The sequence below is a fragment of the Cyprinus carpio genome, chromosome A11 (genome assembly GCF_018340385.1).
Source record: "Cyprinus carpio isolate SPL01 chromosome A11, ASM1834038v1, whole genome shotgun sequence".
Lineage (NCBI taxonomy): Eukaryota > Metazoa > Chordata > Actinopteri > Cypriniformes > Cyprinidae > Cyprinus > Cyprinus carpio.
Genome location: NC_056582.1, coordinates 14,922,167 through 14,938,717, shown reverse-complemented (window position 1 = coordinate 14,938,717; position 16,551 = coordinate 14,922,167). Strand labels below are relative to the sequence as shown.

General features: G+C 37.7%; 2 protein-coding genes across 5 annotated transcripts; both read right to left on the bottom strand.

Moving 5' to 3' along the window:
• Window positions 1–108: 108 nt before the first annotated feature.
• LOC109057051 (copine-1-like) lies at window positions 109–16,551 on the bottom strand. Of its 3 annotated transcripts, XM_042766453.1 has the most exons (17): window positions 16,428–16,483; window positions 14,295–14,378; window positions 6,322–6,453; window positions 5,855–6,034; window positions 5,583–5,657; window positions 5,128–5,199; window positions 4,847–4,930; window positions 4,633–4,722; window positions 3,727–3,822; window positions 3,488–3,574; window positions 3,299–3,358; window positions 3,023–3,156; window positions 2,386–2,440; window positions 2,247–2,298; window positions 2,016–2,149; window positions 1,629–1,865; window positions 109–1,480 (listed from the first exon to the last, which is right to left on the bottom strand). In XM_042766453.1, the coding sequence occupies exons 3-17, from the start codon at window positions 6,451–6,453 to the stop codon at window positions 1,367–1,369; spliced, it is 1,602 nt and encodes a 533-aa protein (XP_042622387.1). In that variant the 5' UTR covers window positions 14,295–14,378; window positions 16,428–16,483; the 3' UTR covers window positions 109–1,366. The 3 variants fall into 3 exon arrangements, with proteins under 3 accessions (XP_042622387.1, XP_042622385.1, XP_042622386.1); XM_042766451.1 differs by lacking the exon at window positions 14,295–14,378 and having other exon boundaries at window positions 16,428–16,551; XM_042766452.1 differs by lacking the exons at window positions 14,295–14,378; window positions 16,428–16,483 and adding an exon at window positions 6,858–7,642.
• On the bottom strand, window positions 9,899–16,503 carry LOC109057052 (RNA-binding protein 12-like). Of its 2 annotated transcripts, XM_042766449.1 has the most exons (3): window positions 16,428–16,503; window positions 14,295–14,378; window positions 9,899–12,609 (listed from the first exon to the last, which is right to left on the bottom strand). In XM_042766449.1, the coding sequence occupies exon 3, from the start codon at window positions 12,585–12,587 to the stop codon at window positions 9,969–9,971; it is 2,619 nt and encodes an 872-aa protein (XP_042622383.1). In that variant the 5' UTR covers window positions 12,588–12,609; window positions 14,295–14,378; window positions 16,428–16,503; the 3' UTR covers window positions 9,899–9,968. The 2 variants fall into 2 exon arrangements, with proteins under 2 accessions (XP_042622383.1, XP_042622382.1); XM_042766448.1 differs by lacking the exons at window positions 14,295–14,378; window positions 16,428–16,503 and adding an exon at window positions 12,805–12,960.

Here is a 16,551-nt window from a genome sequence, read left to right as displayed (position 1 = left end):
AAGGTAAGTGGGAATTGGATAAACTGAATAATAATATGCCTTTCTTTGTTGCAGACATGATATACACATTTAAAAATAACAAACAAAAAACAAACAAAGAACCAAGTGTTTTAGGTGTTAAGGCAATTTTATTCAGCATATCTTCTCAACAGTTATAAAAATCGGTGTAACAGTGACACTGGCTTCTGAAGAACTGAACATTGTGTTGCTGTGTGTAAACATCTTATTCCATGATTGAGAAATACAATGGGGGAGAAAAAACATCCATAATATGTTTACAATCCCATTTCCTTTAAATCATTAGTTTAAAAAGATTCTTCAAACCAGATAACTGTGCCATAAGAGGCCATTCACGTGTCACATATAATAATGTGTGGACAACGAGCGTGTCACTTCTATTATGGATATATATGACTAAATCCGATAGATTTAGTGGAGAAGTGCAGAATAACTTTACTGTATGGTGCAAACATTTGTGTTAGATGAATCAAATTAACAGCACTGCTTATGTCATCCTAAATCAAAGTTTCAAACATTATTTGACACATATGCACAAAATCCTCAGAATAACATTTTTAAAAAAAGGCATAACTGATAAGGCAGTTTTATGGTCCCAAAGTCTACATAATGTCTTTGTACCAGTAAACTAGTATCTTTAAATTCCATTCTACTCAAATTCATACTAGTCTATATGCATTTTAAGTAATCCTTAATATATCTTGGTCAAAACAATGACAAAATATTGGCAAAATAATTCTCATAAACAATCTAGCTTTTGTCAGCTTTAGTTTGCAAGTGAAAAACATGCAGTGATTCATCTGGTAAGGTTCTAGCTACTACTCGTCTCTATTATTTCAGCATGATTATTTATTGCAGCATAGTGCTTGGATGATTTTGAGTCATTCACTTTTCTATAATAACTACTATACAGCAGAAAGTGCAGGGAATTTCATAAATCAGCATTCCTGATTGCTATTGCATACATCTGCATCAAAAAGCAGCGCAAGGCCTAAAAGTGATTTCAAATATTGGCTTAAGAAAATCAAGGCATCTGCATCCATAAACAATATTACAAAAATATATGCAGATCTATAAAAAAATGGCACATTTATATAAACTTTTCCAGTTGGAAAAGAATGAGGAAGATACAAGAAAAATATGAAGGACTGAAAATGAAAACTGTTTGCATAATATATAAAACATGAAAATACAAGTGAAGACTAGTGGTCTTCATATGATTTAAACACTCCCACAGGGCTTCCTTTAACAGAGCTTTGGTTCCCTCTAGCGGTGATCCATTCTAATTCTAACTAACTCCTTTTTTTTTCTAGACACCTATAGTTCAGTCTCCAGAGCACACTTGTGTCTACTTGGTCGGTGAAGGGGGGTTGACAGGAGCCATATTTCTCATTTTAAAGTATGACACCAGCTGATTCGGTACCTCGGCTAGAACACTCTGAGCCAGTGCTTCTTTAGGAGCCTAAAAATAAATGAGATGTAAAAAAATAAAAAAAAAAAAGAGATATTACATAATTATAAACAGTGAAGTAAATACAGAAAACACTGGATATGAATTGAAGAATTTTGAACCAGAATGTCATTCTAATTTTTTTTTAAGAGGCTCATACTTTGTCAAACTGCTTGAAGGGCACAAACTGCACAATATCTCTGGCCGCTGGTTCTCCAGTCAAAGATTTAAGAACTCCATTGTCCCCATCCAGAAACTCCATGGCCTTAAAGTCTGCCTCACCCACACCCACGATGATGATGGACATGGGCAGTTTGGAGCCGTTCACGATGGCCTGTCTGGTCTGGTCGAGATCAGTGATCTCTCCATCAGTGATGATCAACAGAACAAAGTATTGCTAATTGAGAGACAGAACGACATACATAGTACTAATGAACTGAAAATGCCATGGTACACCACAGATCAAATACGCACGAGTACCCATCAAACCACATCCTGAGAATTATGCAGAGCACTACCAAAAAATGCACTTGTTGGAGATACATACTGCTGCATTTGGTTGCTGTGCAGCTCCAGCTGCAATCCGGGCTACATGATTTATTATGGGGGAGAAGTTGGTGGGTCCATAAAGACGAATTTGAGGCAAAACCATGCGGTAGGCATCCACAATGCCTTGCACTCCTGCATAGTTTAAAACATCAGCCATGGGTCAAACATCTAAGAATGTGTTGTAACTGTTCAATTTCACTTCCATATTTTCAAACACTATGACTCTTACCTTGGCAATATGGGCTACTGGGGTTGAAGTTCAATGGGAACTCATGGGACACCTAAGAAATTGCAAAAAGGCACTTTCGTTGAATTAAATTATTACAACTAATAATAATTGTATATCAATGTGACCTGTAATGTCTAACCTTGAAGTCTTGAGGGGCTTTTTCGTTGAATCCAAACGCTGGGAAAAGTTTATCACTACAAGGGGAGACAGAAAAAAAACTGATTGCAGATAAAAGAACTTTCATGTACAAAAACATCTCTATACTCACCAAGTCTGGACTTATTTTAATAAATAAAAAAAATTAAAAAAATCAGTAAAAACAATAGCATTACGAAATAATATTATAGTTTAAAATAACTTTTTTCTATTTTAATATATTCTAAAATGTAATTCCCGTGGTTTTCGGCATCCATTACTCCAGCTCAAGAAACATTTATTCTTATCAACTGTTGAAAACAGCTGTACTATTTTTTTGTTTTTGAAATTTCTTCAGGACTCTTTGATGAACAAAAAAGTTCAAAAGAACCGCATTTACTTTAAATAGAAGTCATTTGTAACATTTTAAATATCTTTACTATTATTTATAATCAATTTAATGGATTCCTGCTGAATAAAAGTATACATTTCCTCTATTGATTTTCAAACAATTTTAATATTTCTACACTTTCCCTATAACAATTATTTCAATGCACTGCTCAATAAGTGAACATATGGTAGTTTGTAATATGGTTTTAGACAGCTGGTGGAAAGTCTATGGACAAAAATTGCTCTCTTACGTGTCGTAGTCTTGGACTACCTGGCCAACGGACCAGATGGCTGACAGATACTGGTTCACGCCATTAGGGCTGAGATAGTGCAGAGAGTCAGGGGAGCGGGGGTCTCCATTAGAGCCAGTGAAGTCAATGCCCACCTAAAGCCAAACAATATTCACCTTTGTTTTAGAGTTTAGACCATACAGCCTCAAATTTACAAGTTAATTTAATGCATGCATTATACCCATTCATTACATCAGCTGCTATCAGAAGCAAATATTGTACCATGACCGATCTTACCGTGAAGTTAATTTGGCAACCTCCCATCACATAATCCAGAAATGAATACTGTGCCTCAAGCTGAAAGACAGTGTGGAGATTATTTATTATCATTATTGCAAAATGATTCTAAACAATTATGCAGCTATAAGATATACTGCAACACTGCTTAGTATGTTTTCATATGTAACAGATGAAGGTTGTTCGAACCTTGCAATCCTTAATCCTGATGACCCCAGAGTTCTTATAACTCTTTTTCTTCTTTTGCTTCTCTGGATGAATGCAGTCAAACTCAACCTACAAAATTGAAAACGTTTTATATGCCCTACAATAAAACTCATAGAAATTATGGAAGTGAATAGAATGAAATTTAAATGAAGAAAAGGAAATGATCTACTGTTAACACAAGGACAACAACAAAGTCTGGACTAGTGTAGGTGCAGTCTCACCGGTGAGGCATGAGCTTTCTGCAGATCTGACACATTAGTTTGAAACACACCAATGAGATCATGAGATCCATCGCTATCATAATCAGAACAATGAACCTAAAACAAAAGCCACAGACACACAGACAGAAAGAGAAAGAAAGATGTTTAGGGAAGATGAACAGACATGCATCCCGCTCACCGCATTGTCTTTAGCCTCCATTATTTTAGCGGTGGTGCAGGTGAACTCTCCTATCATGTCTGAGCTTGTGTCTTCATCCTTATCGTAACAAGTACCTAGCAATTAGATGAAGATTTAGTCTAAGGACTAGAACAACTGAAAGTGCTGGCTGATGGTGTCTTTGGCCCCTTAAAACAGTAAGACATATATTTTTATGATACTATGTGTCCTTCCATCTGATCTAATGGCTTCCTCCATAAGTTGTCATTTACGTTTTGCTACTGTACTACTGTTAAAAGTTTGAGGTTAAGATTTTTTTTTCCCCAAAGAAATTAATACCTGTATTTACAAAGGGTGCAATAAATTGATCAAAAGTAACAGTGAAGACTTTTACTTTGCTTCAATTTTTTTTATTTGAAATAAATCCTAATAAGAATTGTTGCGCAATGGCTTCTTTCAAAATCAAACAAATGTAACCAACCCCAAACTTCTGAATGCTATATATGTGGCAAAAATTAAAGGTTCTTTTTTTGTAAAAAGACAAGTGTTTGTGCTTAATAAGTTTTGATGTGTATATTTTTTTTCATTCTTAATAATGTTTAAGAACCATAAGCACCAATTTCTTCCTGTTATCCTAAAGATAAATGTGCTGGACACGGTCTTCTTCTGTTTTTTGTTGCATAGTGAAATTGTTAACTTGAGATACTTTGACAAATGCAATCTGAGTGGGCATAAAATCCCTTTGATACCTTGATTGGTTTATTCAGGTCACCACTGCAGAATGTATGCAAGGACACAGTAAACTTTTTCCAAGATGGATTCAAATTATTCTTGATGACCTATTAATAACAGAAAAATGTGAAAAACAACCATCAGCAAAAAATAAAGGCAACAATCGATTAATAGTTTTACACTGACAAAAAAAACATTTGGTTGTCTGAGTGAATGAAACTGGGTAAAAACCTCTGTCCTGTGAACTAGCTGCCACTTCCCATCTTCTTCTTGCTTGAAAAACTCCAAGAATGGATCCGACTTCCCAAACATATCCTGAGAGAAGTAATGAATAATAACAGTGCATCTTCCATAGAACACATAACAGTATCATAACTGCTTTTAACCTGAATATGGCAATAATTTTTGTGTGGTAAGCCAGCAGTAACAATTAAAACAAACTCCCTGCTGCTTTAGCAACAATAATTCATAAAGTACCAATTATAATGGATAACAAAAAGATGTATGTCTACCTTTTTATCCAGGTTTTTGGCCTCCACTTCCATCACAATAGCCCTGTTGTCCTTCGTCTCATCAGCTGTGACCTGACAAAAAACAAAAACAAAAAAACTTTTGATTGGCAGAACTGTTGTTAAAGCATGGAAACAGATGCACTATAACCACTTAAAAAAGAATAGCTAATGAATAGTATACAGTAATGACAAATTTTGCATAAATTCACAAATGCAAATGTTATTTCGCTCAAACAGAGGGCTTTTTATGTTTTACTAAAAACTGTGCCATATGCAAATTAATCATTCTTTTGTGAAGCCCTTAAATTTCCCTACAAATAAAGATACAGAAAATGCAAATGAATTGAATTATTAGGCCTGTAAAACATTCATCGGGAATGTGGTAAAACTCTCACGTGACAATTCCGATGTCCCCATATCAAAAATGATCAGTAAGAGAGTTTATGAGCACGTACTGTTATTGTGCCTTTCCCAGCTGGTTTTCCTGCCTTGAGCTGAAGGGGTCTGGTAATCTTCCTACTTGACACAATCTGTTGTAAAGTTTGGTGCATAAACAAAGCCATGAATTAGAGTTTATTGTTAACACTTATACACCATTAAGCATGTGTTACACATTTTAATAAAATACAGTGCCACTAGTTTTAGCACTGCACTGAGGCAACCATCACATAACAGCGATCACATAAGGATATGTGCATTTCATTGTAACACTCCTCACAATACATACCTGGCCAAGGGTGCATTCAAAGCCTCCCAGGAAGTCATCATCACTGAGGTTAACAGACTTGTTGTCAATATCATAGACGCCAAACTTTAATTTCTGCACCTTCTCAAAGTGGTAGTCGATGTGAAGTTTTGTGGAGAACTCAGGGTCCTGGCAATTCTTCACTCTCTCGGTGCGTTCAACCTGCAATGATTACATACATTAAGCAATATAGATTATTTATAGATTCGATTTCAAATAATTTAATAATCCTTTAATTATCAATAAATATGATATAAATTTCAATAGCAAATCACAGAAATTACTGTTAGTAATGGTGTCAGTAAGCAGTGACTTTGTTGTACACTTAGCAAGCTGTGACAATCAACACTAATGAAAACTTGCAGTGATACTATGAGTGTCAGCTGTTATCTTTAGTTAAAAAAAATGGAATTTTGCTAAACCGGCTTTTTAAGGGTTAAAATGCATACCTCTGTCCATTTGTCATCCCCGATGCTTTGCAGCAGAACACAGAGTGGATCAGATTTAGATCCAACATCTTTATCCAAGAGATTGTTGCAGGAGATGGAGAGCTCGACCTTCGACACACAATTAGCTGCCATCTGAAAACCAAGACAAATACAAGATCGCATAAAGTTTTTGTCTCGAAGCTAAACAGCTTATATTAATCACTGAAGCGTAAAAACGCGAGGAAGTGAAGTATGTGAAAGGGAAATAATTGTTTAAAAGGACGCATTCTGCAGAACAAGCAAAACAAAAGGCTATATAAAACATTCGAATCACACATGCTCCATTTCACAAAACTATGCGTTTTAAAACAAAGAAATATGAGGTATATCTCGTATCTGAGGGCCTAATTTTGCATGTCAGTATTTGAGACTTTCCGACAGTCACGCCTTAAATGTATTATAACGCTGTTAAAAGCCATTTGTGCACTGCTTAACGGCGAACCGCTAATATAAAATGAGCTGACAAATGCGACCATGAAATCAAAAAAAGATCATACCCTTAACAATTTTCAAACTGTAGAAACTGTGCTCGGAGATTCTCTATGCCAAAACTGCCTACTACTACCGTCTCCACCCTGACACGTTCTTGTAATATAAAATGAGCAGGGCGATGCCATTCAGTTCCTCTCCAGACGTGCAACGCTATTGGTCAGAACGCCGGCTGCACAACGCTGCGATTGGCCAGATTCCTGTCAATCACCGCACCAGCCCGCAGCACAGAGGACCGTGCATGAAACCAACGTGGACTGACTCATAACACAGACGACAAAACAACTCTAATTTTAATCGACCCCACAAAACTTATACTCATCACACTTCACATTTTTAAAACACACGTCTAAACACTACTACCAACGTAATCTATAAAATAATAGCGTTTCAGCGTTAATAACAGCGGAGTAATTAATAGGTTACTGCATGAGCTCATAATACTTCCACGTACACCAAACAATGCAGCGATCATTCAGCAGCTTTATATGTGTTATATTCTACCAGCGTGTCAGTTTGATCAGTAGTGCCACAGCACAGTAACGAGTCTCGAGCGCAACCCTTTCGTAGCAGCAACTGGGTAAATAAAATAAAAACAGAGGCGGAGTGTTCTTTCCTTGAACGCCATGTCTCCATAGTAACACAGATTTCAAAACTGTGACCAATCATATGCAAAAAGTGAGCAAACAGTACATTACTCTGTTGCACCTTATTTGATGGATATTCTTTGAGTAACAAATTAGAGGCATCTCTGTTCCTTCTTGCAGTGCAATCAAAACAAACTAGAGTTTTAATGTCTATAAAAAGCTTTACTCCTTAACATCATTCTCACCAATTCAATCACCATAAAGCAATGTTAAAACTGTTACACAGCTTGTAGAAACAGCATTTCAATTGCATACTTCAACAAAATCATGTTTCTTGAAAACATTTATTTGTTGCAGTATCAGCTCAAATCTTTCCAAAATTAATGTGGCAATGCATAGCAGCATTTTATTTCTCAGGAAAAGGCTGACTATTCAAATACATTTCAATATTTTTTTCCACATAATGCATTCTTCCTTTGAAATGTTGAAAAGCAAACACTATTAAATCTTGTAGACAATCCAATGCTCAGAGAAAGTTTATAGCAGTACTAATATCTACGATTAGCACTTACCTGAATATTAACATGTTAATCAGGAACCAAGGCTCAGTGTCAAAAAGGCACAAAGTAAAATATGCAGTCCACAAAGCTGGAGAACCGCTTGAGAACGCAAAATGGGCAGAAATACAGTCACCTCATCATTAATTTATTTCTAAAGCATTACACAACAACAAAAGTGCAATAGATCAACAAATTAAAAACAACTTGCATAAATAATCCTGAACTTTTCTGCTTCTAAACAGGGCCATCACAAGCAGATTCAAAGCATCAAAAACAGCTTTTGAGAGCAATCGCACTTGACCTTCTTTGATAGAAATGCACTGAGAAGGTGTAGAACTCTTTGAAAACCAGGTTCGAAGAAATAAATGACAACCATGTGCTGCTTGAGAAATCTTTAGAAAAGCTTTTATGCAGCATGACATTTGCCATCATAATCCACAGCCAAAACAATGAAACATTTTGTGCGCCTCATTAATGGTTTGTATGATAATTGTTTATCATTTTGTATAATATCAAAAACAACGTTCCGATTTTTTTTTACGTATGGAGACACAGCATTCTTAAAAAGCCATCTGTGGCACAACTTGGGCAGAATTTCATGATTTCATTTTGTGATCCCTACACTATACTTTAGGCATGACTAAATCTATACTGTGCAGTTCAACAGAATATTAACTAATTACTAGATAATTTAATGTCCTGACTCAACTGAACAAAATAGTTTCCACTCTAAAAACCAAGAACCCATTTAACAGTATGATGCTTTTAACGGAGATGCTTATCTGTGATAGCAGAAAATATGAAACATTTAAAGAGTGCCTTTTTACCTCAGGTATATATACAAATTTAATTATGCAGATGTGGAAAAAGGTGAAGGCTACAACAAGGACAGTCAAAAGCAACAACAGATTAGAGCTAGAGTCCCATCTCTACAATAACACATCTGATGAAAAAAATATTTAAAATATAAATAGTTTAATATGTGAAACAAGGAAGTCACGGCAAAACATTTTATTGTTCATTTCTGAACTGGAGAAAAAAAAAAAAGAAAAAAACAAAAAAAAAAAAAAGAGGACGACAGGAGAAAACAGAATACCGTTAAGTGTCATCATTTCAGGAATGGCATTTTATTGACAATAGTTCAGCTGGAAAGTATTTACAAGAGAAAAAGTGCTGGAACGTCAAAAACTAATAAACATAATTGATCCATTTCAGCAACACTTAAAAAAAAAAAGCCAAACATCCAAAAAAAAAAAAAAAAGGAAGCTATCATCAAACACCACAGCAACACGAGAAGAGAATCTAAGCAAAGAGGGTAAAATGCTTTCATATACAATTTACAGTGCTGCATTTGCTTCACATCCCCGCTTAGCATTTACAGAATCGGTCTGACATCAGGCTTTTGAAACCAATTCAATGTGACAGCAACAGATATTGATAAAGACATAGACATCTGCATTTTATTGACAGAAAAACTTGCAGCAGAAAGGAAACATTGTAACTGAAGTGTAGGCATGAATTTAGCACACAATGCACAGCAGCATGGTTTTTACCTCAGAAGGAAATGTGTAGATGCAGAATGGATCAAATACAGACGTGTAAAACTTGAGCAGAGATAAAAAACAATGAGGAATTCTGGGAGGGAAACGTACTTGCCAACTAACCTCCATCGCAGATATTAGGCTCTTTTGAACATGCCCCTTTTTCAGATCTGCAGATGTGAACTAACATTATTGGCCTGAAGTCTTAAACAATGCTATTTAGAGGAATTAAAAAAAAAAAACATTGTCTTTCCTCAATTATATCATGCTTCATTAAACTACAATCTTGGATAAATAACATATAGGAAAATATATATGATAATTGTATGTTTTTTTTGTAGTTAGTTTATTATGTGATTAAAAATTTTTTTTCTTTTTTTCAGACAACCGTGTCAAAAGTTAAGACACTTACAATAACAAAGATGTTGCTTTCATCCCAAAGCGATCTTAACTTTTCTTGCCCCAATGGGCCTATCATTCAGGTCCATAACAGCAGCCATTGCTTCATCATGGGAGTCAAAAGCAACCATCGCTTCCCCAGTGGGCAAACCTTTCTCATTGAATTGCAAGCATACAGAACCAGGCAACACTTGATAGCCGTAGAAGAAATCAATGATCTCGTCAACGGTCACAGTAAAGGGCATGTTTTGAATTTTGACAATTGTGGGCCGCGTATTACCTGGACCACTGCTGGATGGTCCTCTTAAACTCTCAGAAGCTGGCCGCTGACCTTGGCTACCTCCACAATTTTGGCTGATTGCTTTATGAGAAGATCCATTATCAAAAGGTGGAATGCCCCTTAAGGGCTCTAACGCACCAACAAAGCCGGAAGGTGCATTGTTGACATCGGGTCTGAAACCAGGGTGCTCTAAAACAGGACCGGACAGAGGTCCCCCAATCATAGGTGGGGGAACGCCAAGCGAGACGTCACCCAAAGCAGCGCCAAGTGGCGGTAAAGGTGGTGGACCTGCCAGTCCATTACCTGGGGCAATGAATGGGTTGACAAAAGGGGGGCCGTTGCCAAGGGTCCCTACAGCATTTCTCAGAAAACTAAACTCATCGCCTGTCATTCCTGGAAAAGCATGAGGTGCTTGGGGAACTTGGACCTGGGGCTGAGTGTGTGCATGGGCATGGGCATGGGCATGAGCATGAGCATGGGAATTTCCTTGGGATTTCTGGCCTCTTTTTGCCTGGGGAGGAGGATTTCTCTCAACTTCTTTCATCTGCTCGAATGTTACCAAATGAACGAAAGCATCCCTGCCATTCAATTTCTGCCTATGTAGTCTCTCTGCTTTAAGTGCTTCCTCATCAGACTTAAACTGCACTATAGCCTGGCCAAGACCATTACCATTTGCGTCAACTAACACCTTAAGGCTTTCCTCAAACAATTGAATGCCATCAAGAAAAAGACGGACATCTTTTTTTGCCACGTTATAGGGAATATTGGTTATGTGAGCACAATTCTTGGCACTCTTTCCTCCTTCACCCGAGCTATTTTTCTGATTGCCTTGGGAACCCTGCATTCGTTTGCGAATGGAGTCTATCTTTTCATACATATTTTTCTTTGTGATTGGATGCACCTGTATGAAGCGACTACCCATGTACTGCATATGGCATCCGAGAGCAGCTTTGTAGTGAGTTTCATTCCTAAACTCCACAAATCCCTCACCAGTTGCCCTGCCATTGGGTCCATATGCAATGTAAATGCTATCTTCAACAATATCAAGATTTTTGAAAAACTCAAAAATCTGCTTGTTTTCTGCTTCATATGGGAGTCCTTTCAGATATACACAGAACTCTAGTTTGTGGGGTGATCGGGACCTGGCTCGCTCACGGCCAGAGGGTGGTGGCGAATTGGTGCTTCTGCGATGATGACGGCTGTGTTCCGCGTCACTACCTATTTTAGAGTGTCCTGCGCTCTCTCTCCACTGCCGCTCTGTAGCTGGAGAAACCTCAACATATCTTTGGCCTATCATTCCTGCATTTCTTTTCAGAGCCTCAAAAGAATCTTGGGGTGAGAAGAACTTAACCAATGCCCTGCCGTTGTTTCTACCCAGGTTGTCTTTGAGCAAACGAATGGACTCAAGCCCAAGTCCCAGGAAAAAATCTCTAACTTCACTTTCAGTGACTGAAAATGGAAGGCCGTGTAGATGAATGTAAAACTCATCTGGGTTTGCCACTGATGATTTCATGTGAGACTGGAGGTTCAGGGGGTTTAGAGGGTTTAAGGGATTCAAGAACATTGGATTGGGATTTCCGAGAGACAGTGGACCAGAGGCTAAACCACCAGTGACTGGGCCAACAGGGGGAGGGACACCGGGGTTAAATGGTGGAAGCCCCGGCAGGTGCGACATGTGTGCAATGGGAGGGACCGGAGGCACTGATGTTAGTGGATTAACAGCGGGTACTGGTGGCAATGTGGATACTGGTATGGGGGGCATAGGTGGTAGAGATGGCATGGTGGGCAAGGGAGGTATTGGGGGAGGTACAGAGTTCAACGACGACATTGCCGTGGTCATTGTGGATCCCAAACTAAGACTTGGGCTGCTGAAATTATTAAAGTTTGGGGGCATGTTGCCCATTGTAGTGGTCGAAAAGGTAGGGACAGTCTTGTTGCTTACAGGCTCATGTGTTGACGATGCTGTGGTGGCTGTAGTTGAAGTTGTGTTACTAAAACCTTGTGCTGTGGTTGGCAAGTTGCCTCTTCCACTTCCACCAGAACTAACCTGTGGACCCGGCCTACTGCCATTTCCCGCGGCAACCTCTGCACTGCCAGTTTCAAAGCGCCTACGGCTGAGCTCGATCATATTTTGCATTTCGGTTTTGCTACTCAGCAACAGAGAAACCTTGGAACCTTTGATTGACCCCCCTGTGCGCATCATCCCAAGCCTTGCATCTTCATCTGTGGCGAACACGATAAAAGCCTCACCGTGTTCACCCCCTACAATATGCACACCACCATCCGGTATGGTCAATCCAGAGAAGAAATGGCGTATGTCCATAGTCCCAGCCACAATGGGGAGACCTTGCAAACGGATGACCACAGCCATGCTGAGGTGCAACAACAAACACCTGTAGATGAAAGAAGGCAACGACTGTCAGGCTATGGTAAAAGGCAAAAAGATGACAGACAACCAGTATACAAACTACAAGACAATTAACAGCAAGACCAAAGATTTTGACAGAAAACACATTATAGCAAAATCAAAAACAATTGAATTTTAACACTGCAAATCCAGTAAGAATCACAAATTCTTAGCTCATCACATTTGTTTAGAGGCTTTGCAGTTGTAGCCAAAGCACACTACCGCACTTCATTTCATTTTATAGCATGCAACAGCAGTTTAGTATGAAATCAAATCAGAACAAAATATGAATTGAGCTGAACAAAACTTAAAGCAACGGTAATTTTCAAAGTTGCATTTAAAAGTAGGGTTGGGCGATATATCTAACGATATGATCATGCGCATCTAGTCAGTAAATCTGGTTCCTTGATTAGCGCTAAATCGCCGTCACCTGCTTTTAAATGGAGCGGCATTTAATAGACAGAGCCGTAGATCACTGACAAGCTACGCAATATCGCATTGATTATCGAAGGCGATACATCTGCGATAATGAACGCGATATTGCGTAGCTTGTCAGTGATCTACGGCTCTGTCTATTAAATGCCGTTCCATTTGAAAGCAGGTGATGGCGATTTAGCGCTAATCAAGGAACCAGATTTACTGACTAGATGCGCATGATCATATCGTTAGATATATCGCCCAGCCCTATTTAAAAGCACTTTTAAACACTTAATCTTGAAACACTACATAAAACACTTAAACATGCCAATTTCCTGAGTTTAACTGACAACTCAACTCACAATCTTCAAATGTAACAGAAGGTCAAAACCACTAATACCATTTGTTTTTTTAAGCAAATATTGGTTCAATTGGTTTCAAAATAATTGGTTAAATTCTTGTCCTGGAGACTTACAGAACTGCACGTTTTTATTTTATCTGACATATTCAGTTCAGTTCATAAAGATCTCTCCTAATGAGCTGATAATCTGAATGTGGTATTTTAAATAAATGATACATACAAAATATGCAGTGCTGTGGGTCCCCAGGACCAGGATTACAAACCACTGTTGGTGATATTCTTTATTTTGTCTTGATTATTTATTTAATGAAGGGTTGGTTAACATTTTTTTTGAATGATGTTTCCATGGCTTTTATAGTCACCTGTGATTAATGGATAAGCATTTTTTAAATCCTTTTAAAAAAACGTGAAAATAAAAATGGAGACTGCACTCACCAAAAGCAATGTACAGCTTAGCTGACAAATTATTTAGGACCTGAGCAGAGCCAGAAAAACTTGCATTGCATGACTTAAAGATTTTAATTTCAACTTTTCCAGACTTAGAAATCCCAATTTTGAAATTCTCCTTATATTTCCAGGTTTACACAACTTTGGGGACCCTAAATAGGCTTAAATATGCTTTATAACATTGTACTGTAGACAGCAACAACCTAAAAAAGTTTTGCAGCAATTTTCTTATTGTCCCCCAAAACTTTAATAGCATTGTAAAAAAAAAAAAAAGAGAGAGAAAATTGCATTGTAGATAGTCAACCATTCCCACAGAATAAATATTGCAATGACATTTTAAAGAAACAAAAACGATTAAGCCACATTTCTAGATTCGAAATGAATGCAATAAATATATTTTAGATAATTAAAAAAAAGTAGTTGACCAAGATCCCTCAGATGCTTACCTGTATTAAAAGTGCTGCTTCGTTACAAGATGCACAGGATACCCAAGCCAATCCTGACGGCAATCATTTAAAATCAATTCTTGACTGTAATAAAAAGAATAAACGGAGGGAAATATACGTAAACAGCATTAGAACAAGCATACCCATGATTGACTCCAAGAAAACCATTCAGTGCCAGCCATTTCCAGCCCATTTATTCTAACATTCTTGTACAGCAAAAGTAAAAATTGAATCACCACTTGTGCACATCAGATGTTGGCCAGCTGCTTCGCAAAAGCCACACACATAAGAATTGGATTTAAAACGCATGCATGTCATGTATTTCAAGAACCCCAGCAAACATTCACACTTAACAGCGACACATCAAAATACAGAAACATTTTTGAACATTTTCATACAAAAGGGGGGAAAAAACAGATGTAAAAGCATATTAAGCTACAAAAACAGACTGTGACCTTCCATGGAGTGACAATAACATCTGATAATGTTGGTAAGTTGTGAGCAAAATGTAAGAAATGCAATTAGAGAGCATCTCTAACAGCATCTAGCTCGTCTCAAACTAACTCATGCATTTCTGACCTGCAAATTGGTAACCTGCAAGTGCAAACATACAAAAAGAAAAGAAAAAAAGCCAGTGTGACACTAAATACAACTGTAAATTTTTAGAAACCATTCTTCAGTAGCACTCTACAGAGAATGTGAAACGTACACTCGACTCAATCCATGATACAAAAGTTCAAAAAGAGATAAACCAAGAGTAACCCATGAATTGAGTACGGTAGTTTAATTCAAATCTTCTGAAGAGACATTTTCACTTGATATGATAAACAGATTTAACTTAGGCTTTCATTCACACACAAACAATCATCAACTCTCATACATGGAGCCAAACAAATATGGTTAACAGAAGCTTTAATGCTCGTTTGACACATGAGAATAAACCTCACTGGATCTTGCATTCATCATCATTTAAAACAAGAGGTTGTGGATTAAACTTCTCAATTTCTATGGATTACTTTTACAATCTCTTGACGTACTTTTTGATGTGCATTATCTTTGGTTGCATGGACTTTCAAAGGACGGGCAAATAAGCTTTCATTAAAAGATGACAAAGTTCAATCGCTTTAGGTGAGAAAATGACCATTTTCATTTACGTGTGAACAGTTTAAATGGGAGGTAGGTATTTGATCACCTGCTACCACCAGAAACCACAAAAACTAGGTTAGTTCTCACATAAAAGTGTATTTACAGACTGAAATGTGACAATCTCCTACGATCTGCCAGTTACATAAAGAGTGTTAACCCAAAAGTGGAAACCAGGTCACATAATCAGTAACCATGTGAACACAAACCTGAATGCACGTAAAACAGATAGTAACTACCACTAATAACCAAATAATTAAAAAAGTCAAGGTTTAAGTCTGTTAATGGCACTTGTATAAAAATCTTACAGAATTTTTGCAGCAGAACTTTTCACACGATTTCCACATAAGCCAAAAGCTCCAATGTCACCATATTTCAGATTAATGCCAAAGTGACTACAAACTTAAAACAACATCGAATACGAAAAGAGCTTCATTCGGGGCACAAATAGAGCTTATTCGCTTTAGCAGGAGCAACCAACCACTGATATAAAAATGCGAATCATAACCATAGAAAGAGACAGGCGTGTCCAGTCGTTCGAGAAAAGATTTGAAACATAGCACTCCTTGTTCTCTTGAATAAAAATCACCTAACGTCAGTCAAACAGGAGAGGCATGGCGTCATCGGCCATTCAAACCTCCAAACCAGCGAGATTACAAAATGGCGCCGTCTGTATTTAACAGCGCGAGTGCGCCGATTCCGTCTACAACAGAGAAACAAAGCTCACTGCTCCTCTCTCAAACTTCCGATTCAGTCTAGCACTTCTCAGAAATACGAACGCAACATAACCACTGCACGAGAAGGAAAGGATGACCGGCTAGCTCCGCATTACCCATTTAAACCAAACTAAACTATGTCGTTTGCTCGCAGCTCAATCACCCTGCCCTCCATTAAACTTATTAAACAACTGCATTTTTGCAAATATCGACAGTGTCGTGTATGGCTACATGAAATACATTGTGTGAATTTGTGTACTTTGCATAGTCTTACCGAATTTATTTGTCTTAACTGATCTTTTTAAAATAATAAAGACGAAGCGCTTCAACTGTGTTCTTCAGCGTCTGGTCGCGCTCAGTCAGTATCGACACTGGAAACAGAGCGACGGCGCATGCGC